The sequence below is a fragment of the Neoarius graeffei genome, chromosome 24, assembly GCF_027579695.1.
Source record: "Neoarius graeffei isolate fNeoGra1 chromosome 24, fNeoGra1.pri, whole genome shotgun sequence".
NCBI lineage: Eukaryota > Metazoa > Chordata > Actinopteri > Siluriformes > Ariidae > Neoarius > Neoarius graeffei.
This window is the reverse complement of record NC_083592.1, coordinates 42,343,708-42,366,956: the sequence shown is the minus strand read 5'-3', so window position 1 is coordinate 42,366,956 and position 23,249 is coordinate 42,343,708. Positions and strand designations below refer to the sequence as shown.

The following is a 23,249-nucleotide window of genomic DNA, read 5'->3' as shown; positions in this document are numbered from 1 at the left end:
ATGCTCACTGCGTGTGACGTCGTCGTATCCTGCAGTGCGCATGCGGAACACTTTTAGGTCGCTTTTCGTTCATACTGAGGATCACATACAAGTCGCATATATTTGTTAATGTGAACGACCTCACAAAAAAATCGGATTTCACAAAAAAATCGGAATTGAGCATTAAGCCTTGCAGTGTGAACGTAGCGTAATAGGTTGTGTTAGTCACGTGACTTTTACTTGCGAGTTTGCTTCCAGTGAATGAAGTGGTGGTCAGGCAAACCGATTTGGCCACTGGCATGCAAAGAGCGAGTGAAAAACATCTCCGGCTGTTTTCGCAGTTTAGAGGCCAATACACAATGAATACATCTTCAGAAAGTTGCTCTTTGCGATGGGATAGAGACGTACACACTCATAAAGAAGGATTTTTCTTATGAGTTGAAAAATTATCCATCTGTTGAGTTCCTTGACATTTCAAACTACCTGGTGCTGCAGACATCATTCTACACGGATAAACGGATGAAAACCTGGAACAGTATGGAGGCGTACGATTTTAATTTTTTTTATTTATTTATTTTTTAAATATGTGGCTGGTTGAAGATCTAGGGATCAGGATACAAGAAGATAAACGAAACAGGATTTATGCCCGGATAAGGAGGCCTTTTTGGGCATTCTGTACTTGTCTTTGCAATGGTTGATAGGACGCTACAAGTTTTAGTATCGGGTGTAAGCAAACCTGAGCTGCTTTTACAAAAAATTAATCAACAATTCAACAACATTATGGTATAAAATTCAATAAACACCACATTGTGTACTGTGGTTTGTCAGGATAAAGCGTGACTTGGATTAAACATCATTAGAGGGATCATACTCGAACACCATGGACGTGCACAGAATACAGAACATCATCGTCTCTTTACCTGGATGAAATGATTGTGCCAAAAAACAGCAAGCAGAAAATTTGGAAATGTTAATACAAGTAATACTCAGACAAGTGACGTGTGTGTGTGTGTGTATATATATAATATATATATTAGGCCTGTAACGATACACCCAACTCACGATTCGATTCGTATCGCGATTTTTGACCCACGATTTGATACGCCCACGATTTTTTTAAAATGTTTTTTTTTAAGTAGTAAATTTGACTTATTAACATTTACTTACTTACTTACATTAACTATTTAATAACAAATAATTCAGACCACTGCAGAGAATGAGTAATATGTATGCAAAAATGAACAAATGTATATCCAAAGATTGTTTTATTTCTCAAAATAATACTGTTGAGCCGGAAGCTCTGTTTTTTCGGTTCTGAGAAAGTCATTTTTCCAAATCGTGTAAATCTGTTAAGATTTTTTTTTGGGGGGGTGGCTCTCTCACTGTCTCACTCTCATAGGGCCAATGATTTTCTGTGATCGCGGAAAACAGGTGGAAATTACGGAATTTTTAAAGATTTTTTTGGGCTTTTTTTTCACCTTCATTGGATAGGACAGTGCAGAGACAGGAAATGAGCGGGAGAGAGATGGGGAGGGATCGGGAAATGACCTCGGGTCGGAATTGAACCCAGGTCCCCGGATCCATGGCACGGCGCCCCATCCACCCGAGCCACGACGCCCGCGGAAATTACGGAATTTTTATGGTGAAACATTGCTCGCGTGTCAAAATGTAACTACCGCAGAAGGCTTCCGCCCAAGCAGACATGCCTTCAGTGTTGCCAGGTATTGCTAACGTTTTCCACCCCAAAATATGTTCAAAACCAGCCAAAAAGCACCTAAACCTGCCCAATCTGGCAACACTGCATGCCTTTCCGGTCAAGTGATTGTGATTGGCTTGTGGCACACCTAGCCAGCCAATGAGCTGCTTGTTTACAGATTCGCTCCCCACGTCGCAACCAGAATGGCGACCGCTTAAAAGAAATGAATGCTCTGCCAGTGGCGAGTGTGGACGTTGCATGACTCGCAGAAGATTGTCGCAGGTCGGCGAAAAAATGACTTACTAATAGATATAAAAAAATAAAAGTAATTTAAGTAAGTTTAAAATGTAATTTAAATAAAAAGTAAGGTATTCATAAATTGAAGTTTGGAAGTGCCTCTGTTTTTGGGCTGAGGAGAAGTTTGAAAGGGTGTACCGTGATTCTGCCTTCTTGTATCGCGATACGGATCGTGGCTCTGCGTATCGCGATTTTATATATATATATATATATATATATATATATATATATATATATATATATATATATATATATATATATATATATAAAAAAGCGGATGTACTGATGCCAGTAGCGATGGTAGTGAATAAAGATGTTGATCGTTAGATACTGAATGTAAACTTTCAGCCTACATAGTAAACTACATACTGACATACTGCTTAGTCATCTAGATAGTGGTTTGGGATGGAGCCAAAACCAGATGATTTTAATTATTTGCTGCTGTTATTGTCATGCGAATAAAATCACATCAATATGCACAATAGAATTCTGCACTACATGAATGAGTCAACTTTCTTTTGACCTTTACCTCACATGCTAACGTTAGCCAGTCAGATCACAGCTTTATCGTGATCCAGCAGCGCTGAGTTTGTGGATCTGCCAACCTGATCGCTGATGCTGTGAACACAGTTTTCATTCTGTTGAAAACGCTTACCAATCCAAACCCAGCACCTCAGACTGTGCAGTAATGTAAATTATTATTATTATTATTATTATTATTATTATTATTACAGGATTGTCAGCAGCCTCAGGTACATTATTTCCTCCTCCTGACTCAGTATCGCGATTCAGTTCACGATACTGGCTTCAGTATTCAATTCAGTTCGATTCTCGGAATGTTTTGAACAAACTTTTTAAGCAAGAAAATTTGACTGAAAAGACTCATGTTTTTAATTTCTGAATCACAGTAATGCAAAATGTTGCATTTCTGTCTGCATGAAACTAAAGTCAAAAATAGCTACAGAGGTTTAATATTGTAAACAAAAACTGGTGCAGCATATCTTAAATAAATGTGTAAATTCTCCAAACAATTTGATGGAAAAAAACAAAGATTTTGACCTGGGGACCAAGAACGATTGAAACATGATAAGCTGAGGCATCATTTTAACCAGAAATAGAGCTCTAAAGTCGGCTGAACTGACCGTCTGCTGCAACCTCTTTGCAACAACATGGTCTTGTGTTGGTCCTTGTGATCCAGAGTTATTGAGTCTAGCATGTGCTTGTTATATTTTAACTCTATGGATCTTGCAAATTGGGATGTCTGATGTTCAAACAGTGCAATTGCATGAGAAGCATAAATGAGAATAAAATTGCACATTTCCACTATTTGTTGCATCGGGAAATACTGCGTCATGAGGCATAGTTACACCTCTAGTTTTAAATGAAGCCGACAACTAAAAATGCCATTCTGCAAATGAATATAGAAAATAAGAAACTTTTATTTCTAACTGATGAGATGAAAACTGACTTTTGTAGAGCATTTATGTTTTTGGACTCGTTATCCTCGACTTGCAGGTGATGTCAAAGCAAAATCGAAACCCGGATGTCGGCCATGTTGGTGTATATTCAACTGCGGGGTCAAGCAACATTCCATACAAAACATAGTCACGCGTGCGCAACTCCTTTTGTTTTTCCACTGCTTTAAGCGTTCTTGTAGCTATGCCAGATCTTTGTGCTGTATATGGTTGTGGTCACAACAGTACTCGTGACCGTGGCACGTTCCGATTTTTTTAGAATTCCGTCCGTGATTCGGAACGAGGGCGAGGAAACTCTCTGTACGGAGAGGAGACGAGCATGGCCGAACAATATTGGTAGGTAGGGCTGATCTAACAGAGGCTAAAACCAAAACAGCTCGTGTTTTGCAGTGATCATTTTATCTCAGGTGAGATTCAAAAGCTTTCTCGCTAATATCATGGAAGATTTTATTTTGTGTTGATAGAATTTTGTCATAAAATTAGCGTTCTGTTGTCATAGTTCACTCGGTCGTTGTTATAATTTTAACATGTATATTACCATTTCGTGTCTAGGAGTGCCAGCAAAATTATATGATAGAAACAATCCAGACTGGGCACCCATTCAGAAAATGGGCTACGTTTCGTCCAAGGTCGGACTTGATTTTTTGGCAGCCAAATCAGATAGAATGCGATATCTGGGTACTTGATGGTCAGTAGAAGCGTCTTATCTTCAGAAAAGTCTGACTTTTTTAAATGATTATGATGATGATGCCCTTTGTCACTAGTCACATGTACCAGCGAAATTAGCCATCAACCTGTCCGTACATATACAATTGACATAGGGTAGACAGGACAGGAAGACAGGGATAAAGATAAAAAGGAAACACAACATGAGGAGAGATAAGGGAAAGAAAAGAACAACCCCCCCCCCCCCCCCCCCCCATGCTCCTGTCAGGAGTACAGTGCGGGAACATTTAAAAACCTTTGCACATAAGCACACAACAACACAAGTACACTTTAAACACGGGACTTGAGGGGGGGAATCGGGGTAAGGGGGGGAGGGGAGGAGGTAATCCAGCGCAAGCAAGCAGCCATGAAGGCGCTGGTCACGCACCTGCTTGTCACACTCGGGGTAAAAATGGCGACCGCGGAGAGTTAGAGAAGGAATGCGAGAGTGTCTCCCGGCAGTGACCTTCAGGGGGGAATGTTGCCTCAGCAACAGCCTGAACCAAGGCCGGTGCTGTCTCAGGGCACCGGATGTCGATAAGATATGAATTGTTTGGTCTTTCCAGACGCAGTCTTTGCACGTCCACACCGCTGGTCCATATCTGTCCATTCTATTCAAATTGATCTCCAAAAAACGTATTCCTTGCAAAGCTGAAAGCTGCTCCGAGATGATAACCATTTTGTGGTTAAAGTTCTGAATGTCCACAGTGTGAGTGCCAACAGCTTTGCCCACCACTCCAATCATATCGGGCAGCTTTGTGGGGCTTTGAACAGCTGTCACTGTTGTCTGATTTCCTCGATGTACCAGGGCAATGCCTAATCCAATCAGCAAAAGTCCTGTAATCATGGTTCCGAATAGGTAGATATCTTCAATGTCCTCCACAGAAAGAATCGCCAGGCACACGACTTGGCACCACTCCCACGCGTCCATCGTGTAACCTGCCGCAAACGTTCCGGCAGGACAGACGGGTTCCCCCGAACCCAAACTTCTCATCGAGAAAACTGTCAATTTTGTTAGGAGACCAGTTTATCAATTCCATGCTTTTTTTTTTTAGTTTAGAAAGTAATGCAGGAAGAGTCTCTTCAAAAAGTACAGCAGACGAGACAAGACACAGAAGCACAAGCAGGGAAACAAAGGAGGGAGAGGGAGAGCAGAAAATGCGACCGCCTTCCGTGGAAGCACGGAGAGAAAAAGTTTTAATATGGATCGAAACCACACGTATCTGTTTTCTTTTTGTATCAAATCTTCACTCGACCGTTCAAATCATGATAATACGGAGGAAATTCAGCATTGTTTAGGCGTGCTTTCAGCAGCTGCCATCCCAGTTGCTTTGTATAGCTACCATCATGGCGGATGCTCATGACGTAGCACGTTTTGATTACGTGGTGAAATAAAATTCTCCCAGTGGAAAAGCCAGTTCACCGAAAGGGAAAGGATATGGTGTGTGAAATACGTTTGATTATTTTAGAGGCTTCTTTTACTTTGCACCAGCGTTATCACGGTGAGTTTGACCTGTGAATTCACAAGCTTTGGTCTTGTGAGCCAATAGGAAACCGGTTTTGGTTGATATAAAATGGAGGAGCTGTGTGTTATGTGGTGCTCACACACACTGTACCTTTGTTTTGTGCATGTGGGGGGGGATAGCTTTCTCTTAGACCAATATACACTAGGGCCTTTGTTGTAAAGTTCTGTTTTCTGCTCTCTCTCTCTCTCTCTCTCTCTCTCTCTCTCTCTCTCTCTGAGGAAAAAACATTCCAGACTGTCAGCTTCTTTAAGTGTCAGGAAGGCCAATCTAAATCCTTCATTAGAGCTCTCGGACCACAAATGAGCCACCTAATGTGACTTGTTTAGGCTTTTAGATTTGCTCCGAGAGAACAGACAAAACCAATACTTTTTTTTTTTTTTTTTTTCTGGTTACATTTTGCACATATTGTTTGAAATAGACGATGTTTTTTTTTTTAAATTTTTTTTTAAACTCAGACTGGCCGTCACGTCACATTTGTTTAATTGAGCCGTAACTTGTTGCAGTGATGAGAATAAAATGGCACCTGAATAGAGCAGGAAAGAAAAATGTCCCACAGTACTGGGTTTCCGAGTAGTTTTAAAGGTGTGAAATAAAAATTGGGGAGGGAAAGATTTAACAATGATTGCTCGAACGTTGCATGAATATTTTATGCGCATCTGGAGTTTGTCTGTAATAAATGTAAATGCAACTAGCAGAAGATTTTACAACATGTTTATATTGTGTGAAGATTTTTATGCTTGATTTTTAAAAGTAGAAAAAGAGATTCTGGGATAAAGGGTGATGGAAATGACTGGCGCTTTTTAGTTTTTTTTTTTTAATTGTTATTTTTTTTTTAAATTGTTGTTGCTGCTTGCAAAACTGTTACTTAATATACAAGTTCAATTTATATAGTGCCTTTCTCAAAACCCAAGGTCGCTTTACAATTTTTTTTTTTTTTTGGGGGGGGAGTCCACCAAATAGGTCAGGATGTCATTCTAATGGTGTAGCAGCCACAGTCCCACCAAAAGGCGCACGAAAACAAGTCCCACACTGCCGGGCAACATCACTCGGAACACCACGCCATGGATCCACAAAGCGAGCACAGACACACCACCACATCCCAAACCGCCTGCATAGCCGCCGCGACGCCACCGAGCAACATCGCTCAGAACGTCATGCCAAGCGCTAAAGCACCGCTGCAAAGAGCGCTGGACAACCACGATGTTAAAATGAGCAACGAGCTCACTGCAGTCCATAGCGAGGAGCACAGGCATCACCCACGGTGAACCAAGGCCTGGAGGGAACCGATGCCCAAAACTGGGTCCAGAGCTATGCCACAACCGAGCTCTCGGACCACAAATGAGCCACCTAATGTGACTTGTTTAGGCTTTTAGATTTGCTCTGAGAGAACAGACAAAACCAATACTTTTTTTTTTTTTTTCTGGTTACATTTTGCACATATTGTTTGAAATAGACGATGTTTTTTGTTTGTTTGTTTTAATTTTTTTTTTAACTCAGACTGGCCGTCACGTCACATTTGTTTAATTGAGCCGTAACTTCTTGTTTGTATTTGTATGCTCTGTGTACACCCTATAGCAGCACACATTATAGTTGCTCGCAGGTTTTCACATGAGCACTGCAAAGCAGGATTTCGATTCAGAACCATACCATGTTTGCACCATGTCACGCTTTCCTGTTGACTGACTGGCGATTTTAACTGAAAGACTGGGAGATATTATTGTAGCTCGTTAGATTTGATGTGCCACTGCAGTTTCCTCATGAGTTTCTCTCAATATCTCAATTAAATTCAAGCGTAAAACTTTTTTTTTTAATGTATGTATTTCTTTCCAGAATTAAGAAGTATGGAATAAGGAGTATTTGTTTTCCTTAGTTAATTTGAAATTTAAATCAAAAAGCACTCAACTTGATTAACTATGATTTAAACCTAAACAAGGTCCAAGTTCAGTTTTCAACGTATTATGAATATTCTTGGTAGATAAAATAAAAAGAATAATTCAGTAAATGTTGGACCTGCTACCAGATGTTGCTTTTGTAAAATACACAGTAGATTGCCGAACATGAATGTCATGGCAATATTTATTTAAAAAAATTATAAAAAAAAAAAGGATTTGGTCTGCAGGTTTTAATTAATTATAAACCTATTAGTGATCATGATCGTCGACAGCTAGTAGCTTCTCTGAACCAATGTTAAAAGGGGTTTGTTTGATAGCACTCACTGCATTGACCAATACACAGTACAATGGGGAAAGTCCAAGGAGCTCAGTGCAGATCTGAGGAAGAGAATCATAAATTTACACAACAGTAAGGTCTCATGGAGCCATTTCTAAACAACTGCAGATTTCAAGAACATCATTTCAACCAGTTGTTGGGAGGTGTAGCCACCTTGCTGAAAGAAGACCCAAATTTACTGTAGATGATGACCCTTAGCTGAGAGGAGCTTGGTTTGGATGGTCAGCAACCACCAAGGCACAAGCTTGCAATGAACTCAAAGATCCCAGACTACTGTCTACTGTCAAGTGTCTTTACATTGCCATGGACTGAGAGGCGTCTGTCCAAGAAATAAGCCACTCTTCCAGAATCAACACGTTCAAGCTCAGCTAAAGTTTATAGAAGACCACATGGAGAGAGAAAGAAAGAAAGAAAGCCCTCTGGAGGAAAGTTTTATGGTCAGATGAGACAAAGAATGAGTTGTTTGGCATCAGTGACCAGAGGTACAGAGGAGCAGCGTAAAGCATGGTGGTGGTAGCATCATGGTCTGGTGGAATGCACAAAGTGGATGAAATAATGAAGGAGGGTGACTACTTCAGAATTCTTCAGCATAACCTCAAACTATCAGGACAATGACCCCGAATACACATCATAGCTGGTTGTGGAATGGATAAAGCAGGCAAACGTTATGCTTAAAACAAGTCCTGACCTCAATCCTATCGAAAATATGTGGGCTGTGCTTAAGTCAGGTCTGTAACAGGAAACGCACACATTTAACTGAACTCGACTAATTTTCTACCAAGAAGAGTGGTTCAATATCCAATCAGAATTCTGACAGAAGCCTTTTGATGGCTATCAAAAGCCTAATATTTAATAAAAATATTTAACCAAATATGAGATGAGCTGTGTAGGCATCATTTTGACCCTGTGCTGATTTGGCGTTTTCTTAAAATCAAATTAAAACGTGACCCCTGGATTCCTTCTTATTTTTTATCTATTTATTTTTTAAAGATGCATGTTTGTACAATCATTCTGTCACAAGAAAAAGAACAGATCAAAGAAATCACTGAAAGCCCAATATTGCTGTGACGTTCATGTCTGTATATTTAAACTGCTGCAGGCTTTCGTCTAAACGGGGGAACAGGGGCGCTGCGCCCTCTTACTCTCGGCGTGCGCCCCCTTACCGACTCCGTGAAAACATCCCAGCAACACTACGTGACAATGTGTCTGATCATCAAATACGTTATAATTGCTCCAAAAATATTCCAATCATAGTAGATACACTGCCAGACGGTGCAAAAACAATCCGAATTGGCGTTTTCCAGACTGAGGCGCCATGTTGTTTAGTTGTTTACTTGTCGCGGCTGCTCTCGCGAGATTTGACATGGGTTACATACAAGGTCAGCTGACTTGTAGAGTGAGATTTCTCGAGACTGAATGACCTTTCACCCACCGGCGCGGGAGCTTTTGACAGAAGTAGTTCGCGAGTTGTTTTTGTTGACACCTGGGCATTTAAAGATGTCATCCCGCGGCACGAAGCGGAAGAAAGCCAAAGACTGTCCGGGGCAGAAGAAGATTACTTCTTTCTTTTTCAATGTTGACAGACAATTTGTTCCAATTTCCCTCTCAGATACTCAGAATGTCCCATTGGAGCATTTTTCAAAGGCTTTGCACGGCGGGGGGGGGGACAACCGGCACCATCTCCCCCCCCGCTTCGCTCCCTCGCCATGGTGAGCGCCCTCATACTAAATTTTTCTAGAAAAAACCCTGTGCTGACCACAACTGTATAACATCACACATTTACATACATCTAAGAAAAACCGAATAAATTATTCGCCTTGTCCACTGATGTACACTAGAATATTTGTTGTTTATCTCTGCCTGTTAGGATTTTCTTCCATAATATTCCGTATGTTGTTGCGTTTTCCATGACTGCTGTGGACCTTTTTGAAATTAAAGCCGCCAATCATATTTAATCAGTTAAGTAATTTAAATGGGACGTCAGCCAGGTTGGACACGGGTATGTAGTGTAGTGCAAAATGTGCTGAATTAAACATAGCTATAAATACATGATGATGATGATTTCTGTCATTTCTACTCATGTTATTTTAATCTGTTGACAGTTCTATTCTTTTTGTTGAGCAAATGACTGATTATTTGGTTCTTGTTTTTGTTTGTTTGTTTGTTTTTCCTCCCCCTCAGGGCCAGCTTTGGCCTGAAGAAGCCGTTGAAGATGAACATGGTGAAGAGGATCATGGGGCGGCCGCGGCAGGACGAGTGCAGCCCTCAGGACAACGCGCTGGGCCTCATGCACCTGCGCCGCCTCTTCTCCGAGCTGTGCCACCCGCCGCGTCACATGACCCAGAAAGAGCAGGAGGAGAAACTCTACATGATGCTGCCCGTCTTCAACAGGGTGAGGAAAAAGTGTGAACCGTTGCAGTGATGACAATAAAATGGCACCTGAATACAGCAGGAAAGAAAAATGTCCCACAGTACTGGGTTTCCGAGTAGTTTTAAAGGTGTGAAATAAAAATTGGGGAGGGAAAGATTTAACAATGATTGCTCGAACGTTGCATGAATATTTTATGCGCATCTGGAGTTTGTCTGTAATAAATGTAAATGCAACTAGCAGAAGATTTTACAACATGTTTATATTGTGTGAAGATTTTTATGCTTGATTTTTAAAAGTAGAAAAAGAGATTCTGGGATAAAGGGTGATGGAAATGACTGGTGCTTTTTAGTTTTTTTTTTTTAAATTGTTGTTGCTGTTTGCAAAACTGTTACTTAATATACAAGTTCAATTTATATAGTGCCTTTCTCAAAACCCAAGGTCGCTTTACAATTTTTTTTGGGGGGGGGGAGTCCACCAAATAGAGGTCAGGATGTCATTCTAATGGTGTAGCCGCCACAGTCCCACCAAAAGGTGCACGAAAACAAGTCCCACACTGCCGGGCAACATCACTCGGAACACCACGCCATGGATCCACAAAGCGAGCACAGACACACCGCCACGTCCCAAACCGCCTGCATAGCCGCCGCGACGCCACCGAGCAACATCGCTCAGAACGTCACGCCAAGCACTAAAGCACCGCTACAAAGAGCGCTGGACAACCACGATGTTAAAATGAGCAACGAGCTCACTGCAGTCCATAGCGAGGAGCACAGGCATCACCCACGGTGAACCAAGGCCTGGAGGGAACCGATGCCCAAAACTGGGTCCAGAGCTATGCCACAACCGGCGGACAAAAACACTCAAACATCAAACTACACGAAAGATGAAATAAAATAAAAAGCTCTGGTGAGAAGCGGCAGCCAGAATGTGCATGGCGTACGCTCAACCAAAAACAGAAATGACGTGGGGTTATTTTTTTATTTTTTTTATTTAAAAAAAATTTTTTTTTAAACATAATATTTTACACACAGGGTGGCACGGTGGTGTAGTGGTTAGCGCTGTCGCCTCACAGCAAGAAGGTCCGGGTTCGAGCCCCGTGGCCGGCGAGGTAAGGTATTAGGCAGAGACCCGTCCACCCGTAAATTTGACGGGTGATTGCCGATTTCAACGGGCAAGTATACACACAGACGGATACTGAAACGGACGATAATGCCGAAAATTTTCGCACATGAATACTCCCACATGTCATCCGATAAATCCAGTTATGTTCCGCCCACACACGGACTGGCCATCGGGAGTAGCGGGAGTTTTCCCGGTGGGCTGGTGGTTCAGCGTGGGCCGGCGGAGAAAAAAAAAAAAACAAACAGTTGCGCGCTGGCCTTTAATATGATAAGCAATGTTAACAGTTTCTTTAACAAACTGTTAACATTGCTTATTACAGTTGCGCGCTGGCCTTTAATATGATAAGCAATGTTAACAGTTTGTTAAAGAAACTGTTAACATTGCTTATCATATTAAAGGCCAGCGCGCAACTGTTTTTTTTTTTTTTTTTTCTCCGCTGGCCCACACTGAACCACCGGCCCACTGGGAAAACTCCCGCTACTCCCGATGGCCAGTCCGTGTGTGGTTCCGCCATCATTTACAAATCGTAAGAAACACAGTTTAATACGAAAAATACTGAAAACTTGAAATGAAAAATCAGAATATTTCATCGTTTCCGCCATTTTGGCCCGCACTGAATCTTGTAACATGCGGACTGAATAAATCGCGAATTCTGATTGGTCGAAAATTGCCAAACACCCTGCGTTGTAGTTTCCTCTTTCTTGGCGGGAGAACCGCATTTTTTTTTGCTGACTCACTCTTCTGGATCAAGATGAATCCCAACAAACGCCCCAAATTGAATGTGACAAAAACTGATTCGTTTTTCCACAAAAAGACAGAAAAGGTATGTGTGATACATAGATTAACAAGGGGGTTTCATTGGGGTATGGTAAAATAGAATACTGTTGGTTTTTTTTTATTTATTAAATACTGTAACTAGATCAAAAGATTATATACAATTCATTGTTGTTTATTTTCTTTTCACTTTTGTTACCAAATCAGACACCATACATACATCTGATACATTCAGGAGTGAAACTGAAAAAAATACAAAGTAAAAATATGCAATATTTCTGATCAAAAATTACACGCCATTTCACCCTGAAAATGTCCTAGAATGCAGGAAATGAAGTCTAAATTTCAAAAATTTTCTGGGGGGGCATGCCCCCAGACCCCCCTAGAGGGACTTCGCGCCTGCGGCGCTCGTCTTCGCACCTGCGGCGCTTATCAGGATTATATAAAATATTATTTTTGACTGGTAAATTTCTTTTTCTGCCTAATACCCTACAGCGAGGGCCTTTCTGTGTGGAGTTTGCATGTTCTCCCCGTGTCCACCACGTGGGTTTCCTCCGGGTGCGCCGGTTTCCCCCACAGTCCAAAGACATGCAGGTTAGGTTAACTGGTGACTCTAAATTGACCGTAGGTGTGAATGTGAGTGTGAATGGTTGTCTGTGTCTATGCGTCAGCCCTGTGATGACCTGGCGACTTGTCCAGGGTGTACCCCGCCTTTCACCCGTAGTCAGCTGGGATAGGCTCCAGCTTGCCTGCAACCCTGTAGAACAGGATAAAGCGGCTACAGATAATGAGATGAGATGAGGTTTTACACACACACAATATTTTATATTTATTATGTGTGTGTCTATAAAATAAAATTGTATGTAATATATATAAATTTTATACACACAATACATATAAATAAAATCTGTGTTTTTATTTATATATAAATAAATAAAAATAATTTTACACACACAAAAAAATAAGTAACAGTTTTGCATATTACCAAAACTGTATTTTGGCATCGAGATGTATGGACTGGTTTGGGGGTCGTTTTTATCACTAATCTTTCGCCGCCTGTTTAATTAAGAACTAGGAGGTCTGGATGGACGAGGGTCGGTGATTTGGGGGTGGGGTCATTTGCGTGCTGGAGATATATGAGTGATTCCACGCTTATGGGTGCTGAAATGGGGACATGAACTTATTTTTAAAAATTCACCTAAAACCATTTCTTTTTTTTTACCATCAGGTCACAAAACATGTAATCTTTAATGAATGATATATTAAAAGATAACTTTAATTTTCTGAGATGTAATAAAAACATATTTATATGCCAAAGTCAGAACGTAACAGAAGTGTTGTGGACATATATATTCTCAATTTTAACAATGTTGAATTACTTTTTGAAACATAGGAAGGTGATGTTTTAGCAAATATAATTAATAAACATGTGTAGTAGAATAAACATACACATTCTTTCAATAAGATTAACATGGTATATAGCTAGATTGTAATTAATTTGTAACAGACGCGAGATGGACAATCGTAACAGAAGTAATGTAACAGACATCATTTTGGAACTCATAGGCTTGACTTTGGCATATAAATATGTTTTTATTTTCATCTCAGAAAATTAAAGTTATCTTTTAACATATCATTCATTAAAGATTGCATGTTTTGTGACCTGATGGTAAAAAAAGAAATGGTTTTAGGTGAATTTTTAAAAATAAGTTCATGTCCCCATTTCAGTACCCATAAGCGTGGAATCACTCATATATATATATATATATATATATATATATATATATATATATATATATATATATATATATATAGTGTGTGTTGTTATTTTTATTTATTTCCTTTATCAGTAGTTTGTATCTTATCATTTTTTTTGTTTGTTTTGTTTTTTTTGTTTATTATTTGAACTCCTAGTATAGTTGTGCTGACTTGGGAGTATAGTTAGTTATTAAAGATTAAAGGAGGGAAGCTGGTTGAGATTTTGTCCTCAAATTTCACAGTGGTGCTTTATAACTGACCATAACGCCAACAAGCATTTCTAAATGTTCATGTGTTATGTAAGACTAGATCTCCTGCCCTATATAGAAAGAGACAGGTTGTATAAGACTATTTTTACATGGAACTTTGCCTCTTATACTAATTTGCTTTAATATGATATTCTTGCAGTGGGTTAAAATGATTTAAACTCTTCCCAACCCACACACAAAACAATGCCGTTGCATCTTATTATTGCGGTTTTTATTTTAATATTTTATGTAATTCACTTTTAAGAATAATTACTGTGAATTCTATTTTAATTAATTTATTTTAATATTTGATATTTTATATTACTATCACTGTTCAGTTTGCCGTGTTATTTGCCGTGATGTCACGGTGCCGGGCTCTTAACGCGATAATTCTAAATATTATTCTTATATTATGAGTATTGAGATTTTATGTAATGTCCTTGAAGAATAAATTATATATTTGTTTTCACCCTTTCTTCCATTTTTAGTTGAAGATATATTTTAGCTTCTGAAAACCTCCGAAATTAGTTATTTATAACAGTTTTGGTCAACAAATTTGTTACTCAATAAAACAATTTTACTGAGTGTAAACTTTATAATTTATAAATGTATTGGAATAATTTCAGGTATAATACTTTTACTGTATTTCTACACATGGGCAATCCATTTACTTTTTGAAAGTGATGAATGATTTTGAAAAGTCAGAATTCATATGGCGTGCAATTCTAAATAATAAAAACCATCTGAAGACCCTGCATATGTTTTTAAAATACAGTTGGGTCTATAAGTATTTGGACAGTGAGACAGTGTTCGTGATTTTTGCCTCTGTACACCACCGCAATGGATCTGAAATTAAGTTTTCACCAAGGAAAGAATTCTACAATCATCCATGTTGGTTGTTTTCAATGGTCTCCCAGGCCTTTTGGTATTGCTGAGGTTGCCAGTGCACTCCTTTTTAAGACTGTACTAAATTGTGGAGGTGGACAAAGTACCCAACTTCATTACTTAAGTCAAAGTACAGATCCTGCTGGTTACAAGTGAAAGTTGTTCAGTCAAATTTTTACTTAAGTTAAAGTACTGAAGTGCTTGCTTTTAAAAATACTTAAGTATTAAAAGTACATTTTCTGTCAGTGCATCATTGTATTATTGCCACAACGCTTACAAAACCGAATGCTGTTACCAAAGACAGAAATGTGAATTCACAAAATTAACACATGCTGTGCCATCATGGTGGTTTAACGTTAAGCTAGCTAGCTAGCTAGTCAGTGAAGCGCCACCTCTTTTCAAACTTGAAATCATATTGAGTAGCTAACGCGACTAGAAAAGAAAATGTAGAAATTTTATTTGGCAAGATTGTGCTAAAACATATTTCTGAAAGGACTTTAGATAAATTAACGTTATTCATGTTGGCGTAACTCCGTGTTTACATGCTAACTAAGTGTCCAAGTTAACTAGCTATGTGTTAACGTTAGCTGTGGACAAGGCGATGGCAACTTAACGGGCACATCCACAGGAAGTCATTTGACTAACCAGACTGCATAGTTATTGCAACGTTATCGCTCGCTCTAAAAGCACAGACAACTTCACTGCAAGCTTTCTCTTGGAATAAAACGTTTACAGACCTCAATATGCTTCCGCAGGTTGGACGGCGAGTTTTTGTAGGTCGTGATGTGGTTCGTTTTCGGCAAACATTTAAAACGAAACATGGGTTCTAGGTATGGCCACGGGTGCGTGCATTCTCCAGAAGAACCGCCGCCTTCCATTCTGCCATCAACTGATTGTGTTAAATAACGCTGCTGAGAAATTACTGAACTCGATTTTATCCAGTCTATGGATGTGACTTGACCCTAGTGATTACTGATCGGCTGTCTCAGGGTCACCTGGGGGGAAGAAAACATCATGTTTTAGAAAAGAAAACAACATCCACTTTCAAAGCCGCTTCATAGTAACGAGGACCTTGATAGTAATGTAGTGGAGTGAAAAGTACGATATTTGTCCTTCAAATGTAGTGAAGCTAAAGTCATAAGTTTCCAAAAAAATACTCAAGTAAAGTACAGATACTCAAACAGTGTACTTAAGTAAATGTACTTCGTTACTCTCCACCTCTGCTAAATTGTTGAATTGGCCGCTCGTAAAGTTTCTGTTGTCTTGTTTTTTCAGCCTAATGATGGCCTCCTTCAGTTGCTCAACACCTCTTTGGATCACATAGTACGTTTACATGCACGTCCAAATCGAGCTACTGTCGGTAATCGAGCAAAGGGTCCCAGCAGGGGTGCCAGAGAAATCCAATCCTACATGCACAAGTGAAATCGGGCTATTGTGCAAGGTGCATTGTGCACCCGAGCCACACGTGGCGCTACACGCCCCATCGTGTTGGTACACTTCCGGTTGTCGTCATGAAGAGGAGCTATAGTGTTGCCAGATACTGCTGACGTATTCCAGCCCAAACCTGTTCAAATCCACTAAAATGCACTTAAAACCCCCCAATCTGGCAACACTGGCAGTTCCGTGTTCAAGCTGTTAGGCTTGCTCTAACAGACTGTATGGCTACAAACTGTCCAGCGCAGACCAGTGTTTTGTAAGACAACTTATTTTGCACAATAATATTTTTCTAAAGTCCATTTTTTGCTTACAAAAATTTTTTTTATTTTTTTTTGCTTACAATTTAACTTATGTCTTAATAAACACACAAAAAGTTCAATTGTTTTTGACATTCTTCAGATGTTGGACATACATACATACACATATATATATATATATATATATATATATATATATATATATATATATATATAAAATATATATACCCCACACACAAATACAATGACTTGTTTATGTACACAATTCACAGCTATGCAACAGCTGTACAGATGTATTTGGTGATACAGTAAGTGAGCTAAATTTTAACAGTGCAAACAATGCCACAAAAAGAAAAGATTCATGCCGTTGTCATGATTCGTTGTCATGCCGACCGAGGCTGTTGTGTTTCCCTTGTGGTCTCGTCACTCGTCACTTCCGGAAGGGGCAGTGCTGAAGTAAGTAGCTCGACTACGTAGCTCAATAGGGTTTACATGCACTAAGTAGCTCGGCAGAAATCGCATAATCTAGGTCGTGTAGCTCGATTCCGAGAAATCAAGTTCGGTTCAATTTCAGCCGAATTAAGGTGTATACATGGCATTTTGAACTTCGATTTCAGTCGAGCAACGACAGAAATTCGGTTCTCTCTATGTGCATGTAAACACACTGACTGAGAGTTCTCATGAACAGCTGTCAAATGCAAATTCAACACTTGGAATCAACTCCAGACTTTATCTCCAAGTTGTCGTGAAATAATGAAGAAACTGGCCGTGAAACTGCCTTTCAGTCAATTGTCCAAATACTTTTGGCTGTAATTCATAAATAATTAATCCAGTATTTTTGTTTAACCCCTTGAATTAAAGCTACAAGTCTACACTTTCATCACATCTTGATTGTTTCATATCGAATCCATTGTGGTGGTGCACGGAGGCAAGATCACAAAAATTGTTGCGCTGTCCAAATACTTCTGGACCAGACAGAGATTAATCTACGAAAGGGTTATTTTGTTAAACGGTGTGTCAGTGCTATGACTCGACTGCGGGTCATGATTCAATAAGTTTGCGCAATGAGACCCAGCTGATTTGTCTGTTCACAAAAATGCTGTTCGTTTATCAGAGCTTGATGGAAAATCATCTGGAGCTTTAGATTTAGAGCTGACTCACCTTTTTTTTTTTCTGTACATTTTCTATTTACTTGATGTCTCGTCCTTTATCCAGGAAGGTTAGTCATCATGAAATCAAGAGTCTCGGCGTGGTCAAGTGTGCCGTTATTCCTCTCCAAGCTCTGATTATACAGAAACGCTGCTAATGTTCATTATCACTGATCATAATTTCATGAGGAGTGTGGTCAGGAGGATTTGAAGAGTACTCGAAGCGGAATGGAGCAGGCACAATGATGGCGAAAGCAGAAACTGGTTTTAACTGCTTGAAATGTGCAGAGTGCGCGTTTGAGATCATGTCGGATTAAAACTGGCGATTACTTAAATTTGCATGGCATTAGTGGAGACGAACCCTGATTTGTTTTCGATTTTCTTAACATTATCGATGGTCATGGATCTCAAAATAGGGTCTGGGGACCTCCTGGAGACTGGGAAGCATTTTTTAAAAATGAGTTTGTTACAGTCGTGAAAATTGTAAGCCGTCGTTATCCAAGTTAATCACAACCTTTATTAGCTCATCTGGCCATAAGCAGAGGCGTGATATATCTGGAACTATTTTCGGCCACAGCACAGGCAAAGCACCGCTTATTGACGGAAGTTGTGGTGCTGCGTGGTGTCTTTGCGCCTGCAGCGGTGCTTTGCCTGTGCTGTGGCCGAAAATAGTTCCAGATATAAATTGGTCTAGTAAATCCCTTCGTGTTAATTTGCATTGATATGTGTATTCGATGTGAATGTACAGGTCATGAGAAATAATTATAAAAAATCTTGAGTTATTTGATTCACTTTTGCAACGACAATGCTATCTGGACACGCCGGATTACAGCGACTACGCTAAGCTAAGCTAACCGGGACGTTTCCAGATCAGGACAATGGCTGGGTCGGCTACAAAACGTTTGTTTGGCTCACTCATCCAACTCTAGGGACTGCAGGGACTGACTCAATTTCACTTGGGGTGGCGTATTCCTTTAAAAGTGATCTCAGTGTTGCTCTGTCCCTGTCCGTCACAGCAACACACGTTAATTTTGTGTGCGTCTGTGAGCTAATGTATGAGGAAGAGGGCAGATAGCGCTCTGCTTTGAGTGTGTTGTGAACGAGCAGCATTTTGAAGGGCGAGATACAGTATGCTTAGCTGGCTGTCTTGTAAAAAGCACGCATTAACCTTCATTCTTTTCATAATAATGATTAGCGCCAGACTCACAGGAAGTGATTTTAGTGTTTGATTTTATCCTCCGTGATATTGAACAGAAGGTAGTTTTTGTGAAATGGTGCACTAATAGTGTTGTGTTCATAGACATCCTGATACATAGACGGAGCATCCAATGTAAATTCTAAAAGCGCTGACGAGACGCGGGGCCGCCATCTTGGAGTGGTGATCCGCTGCACTCGGTGTAATACTAAATACATTAGATATGAACAGCTTAACGTTTTTCTATCGGCCACAACCACCAATCTGTTGCAAATAAAATGCGGTTTTAACAATCTAAATCCATTATAATGATTCAAATGTGTGTATGTTTTCTTTAAATAGATTAAGAACATATCAAAGGGGAAATTAATCTAGTCAGTGAATTTATAAGAGATGGCGAAGTGTAATCTTGTAGCATTTCCTCTACTGTTATTTACAGGTTACTTTAACCAACAAACTTTTTTTTTTTTTGAAACCGAGAAAAATTAGACTGTACATTTATACCCGTTGGCGTTCACAATCATCATAATTTCTTCATCATTTATTTCGACTTTATCATATTTAATTTCATTCATGTCTATTATTGTCATACTCTTATGTATTAGACTAGTGCTACCTGATGACGATTTAAGTCTCTTAGCTCCTTCTCAGCTCTGGTAATATACTATTTAAAAAAAAAAACAACAAATAGTACGGTAATGTTAAATCTTACTTGTGAAAAGTAATCCCCCTGCTTCTGTTTGAAGCGGTTCGCTCGTTTGAGCAGGAGTACGCTGAGCACCAGCCTGGCATCTTGTCTCGTCGTCTTCAGTCGTGCTGAAGAAGACGAGACAAGATGCATAGACGGTACTTTTTTTTTAAAAATTATTTCCCAAAACATTCAAAATACAAACAAATAGAGCCCAATATATATACAGATCCAAAAACATAAAAATAGTAAAACACACACATAGCAATAAAGTAAAAAATATGAAAAAAATGATCTGGAAAAACTAATACATGCCTTCATCTCTAGTAGGGTTGATTACTGCAATGGCCTTTTCACAGGCCTGCCAAAAAAGACCATCAAACGACTTCAGCTGGTTCAAAATGCAGCAGCTAGGGTTCTCACACGAACAAAAAGAACAGAGCACATTACCCCAATTCTAAGGTCCCTTCACTGGCTTCCAGTAAGCTACAGAATTGACTTTAAAGTATTGCTGCTGGTGTACAAATCTCTAAATGGTACAGGGCCCAATTACCTCTCTGATATGTTGCAGCGGCCTAACCCAATCAGATCTACCAGATCGCAACAGAAAAATTTACTATTAAAACCAGTTGTTAAAACAAAGTGTGGTGAAGCAGCTTTTAGCTACTATGCAGTACAGCTATGGAACCAACTGCCAGAGGACATTAAAAATGCTCCTGCTGTTGGCAGCTTCAAATCTAGGTTAAAGACCAAGCTGTTTTCAGATGCTTTCTGTTAAATAATTAATATTTTTTACATTTTTTATAATCTTTACTTTCTCTGTATGTTTTAAATTTACTTGAATTTTATTCTATTTTATTCCACTGGTTTCTTTTTCTTTTTCTCCTTTTTTTTCTTTTTGGCATTTTATTATTTTATTTCTACTATTGTTTAATTCTTATTATTTTCTTTTAATTCTTTTAATTCTTTTAATTGTTTTAGATTAAAAATAAAATTATTTTATGTAATTTTATTTCTCTATTGTTTACTGTTTCTGTTTTTGCTTCTGTAAAGCACATTGAACTGCCATTGTGTATGAAATGTGCTATATAAATAAACTTGCCTTGCCTAAAGTAAAAAATATGAACAAGAAAGGGGTTACTTAACTATCTTTACATATGTTAATCGAGTAAATCAAAGTCATCCAAAAAAGATATAAAATAACCAACATCCTTATTTTCAACTAACTTTAGAGATTTGGCAAAAAGCTTGAGGTCATTCTTCCAGTGTGTAACATAAAGTTTAGTTTTTAAAAAACGACATTTGTGAATAAAGTGTTTACCTAAAAGTAGTAAATTATTAATACCATATTCAATTTTGTTATTATTTAAAAACACTCCAAATTTAATTTCTTTAATGGATAAAGGGGCAAACTGAATCCCCCTGGACTAATAGACGGTACCTTGATATCTCGCGCTTTCTCACCACTCCAAGATGGCGACCGTATTTCTCGCGTCAGAACAGCCAACTCTCCGTCTATGTATTAGGATGTCTATGGTTGTGTTCACATTTATGTCTTTGTAATTTATTTATTTATTTTTTTTGCGACAGGTGTTCGGGAACGCTCCTCCAAGCTCCATGCATGAAAAGTTCTCCGACCTCCTGCAGTTCACCACTCAGGTGTCCAGACTGATGGTGACCGAGATCAGACGGAGAGCGTCGAATAAATCTACAGGTGTGCCGACACCCCCCACCCCCGCGTACACGCACGCATACATCACATCCCGTACGCCTACTTTGTTCTTGAGTGTTATTAAAACTATTCTTTTTGATGTTCAGAGATGTCTTTAATCTGAAGAGTTGATCTTTTAGCCACACGGCGTTTCCTATGAACAGTCAGCACACTATATTGTTATTATGCGCCTTTAATGCTAGTGCTGATGTCCATTACTGGGAGTGTGGATTTGGTGAAATAGTGTAGTAGGCACTTGGAGATCATCAAAATGTGATCAGCGCGCTCAGTTTAATGAAGTTTTTTACCATAGTGTTATCACCTGATCCTGTTTTAAACTAGCCAGCTGATATCATGAGTTGTACCAGTTAGAAATTTTTTTTTTTTTTGTTCTTCATGCCGTTTTGTCTCTGTTTCCAACTCGGAACCTTCAAAAGAACTTAGGAGACTCGTACATGAGTGGTTGCGTCGTTTCATCTCTGAAGCCTTTGAATGAATTATTGCTCATGGCTTGTTTTGGTGCCGGATGAAACTTCAAAGTTCTGCTCACATCACCTCAGAGCATATGTTACCCAGTTCCTCAGAGGATGCTCAACATCTGGACTTGTGCAAGAAGTAGACTTGTTGAAGGAAGGAAGTCCACAGAGTCATCGGAGTTAGTTGGATGTTTGCACGAATGGACCTTAAAATCTGTTCGTGTACAGCATAATTAAAAGCAGTTTTTTTTTTTTTTGGTGCTGCTGTAGCAGCGTGGCTGAATGTTACAGGACATAATAATCACCAGTCATCCCAGTTTAGACCTGGTGTTAGCAACTGTCTGAAGTGATACGATCACCAGAGGACAGCACCAAGCTAGAGGTCTGCGCGCGACAGAATTTTCAGTCCCGCTCCCGCATTGTGCAGTCCCGCTCCTGCAAAGAATGATGATTTTCAGTCCCGCTCCCGCCCGCGCCTGCCATATTTTATCCCTCTCCCGCCCGCAAATCCCACATGATGCAGACGTTTGCGTTATTTCTCACGAAAGTTCTTGTCATTGGCTTGGGGAATTAAACATGCTGAGCTTAATGTACATGTAAATGTACCTCTTTTTAAAGCAGCACTTACTTCTGAAGCACTGTGAGCTTCACTAGAGGAGCTCTGCTCTTCTGCCATGATCGGAGATCTCAAACACGGAAGAGCGGAAAGGAATCGGAAACGTACGCGAGATTAGACCACATCCGCAAATTTAGGCATCTTAAAATGTTTTTATTAACGCCAAATAAAATATCCAGCACAAATTACAGTGGGGCAAAAAAGTATTTAGTCAGTCACCAATTGTGCAAGTTCTCCCACTTAAAAAGATGAGAGAGGCCTGTAATTTTCATCATAGGTATACCTCAACTATGAGAGACAAAATGAGAAAAAAAAATCCAGAAAATCACGTTGTCTGATTTTTAAAGAATTTATTTGCAAATTATGGTGGAAAATAAGTATTTGGTCAATAACAAAAGTTCATCTCAATACTTTGTTATATACCCTTTGTTGGCAATGACAGAGGTCAAACGTTTTCTGTAAGTCTTCACAAGGTTTTCACACACTGTTGCTGGTATTTTGGCCCATTCCTCCATGCAGATCTCCTCTAGAGCAGTGATGTTTTGGGGCTGTCGCTGGGCAACACGGACTTTCAACTCCCTCCAAAGATTTTCTATGGGGTTGAGATCTGGAGACTGGCTAGGCCACTCCAGGACCTTGAAATGCTTCTTACAAAG

General features: G+C 39.5%; 1 protein-coding gene across 4 annotated transcripts in view; it reads left to right on the top strand.

Annotated features, from left to right (window-relative positions):
- wdfy3 (WD repeat and FYVE domain containing 3) overlaps positions 1–23,249 on the top strand; it is a 306,723-nt gene that overhangs the window by 51,842 nt on the left and 231,632 nt on the right. For all 4 annotated transcript variants that reach the window (XM_060907259.1, XM_060907258.1, XM_060907257.1 and 1 more), the window contains exons 2-3: positions 10,089–10,299; positions 21,381–21,504. In XM_060907259.1, the coding sequence (XP_060763242.1) occupies positions 10,120–10,299; positions 21,381–21,504 (304 nt within the window). In that variant the 5' untranslated portion in view covers positions 10,089–10,119. The remainder of the gene's footprint in view (positions 1–10,088; positions 10,300–21,380; positions 21,505–23,249) is intronic.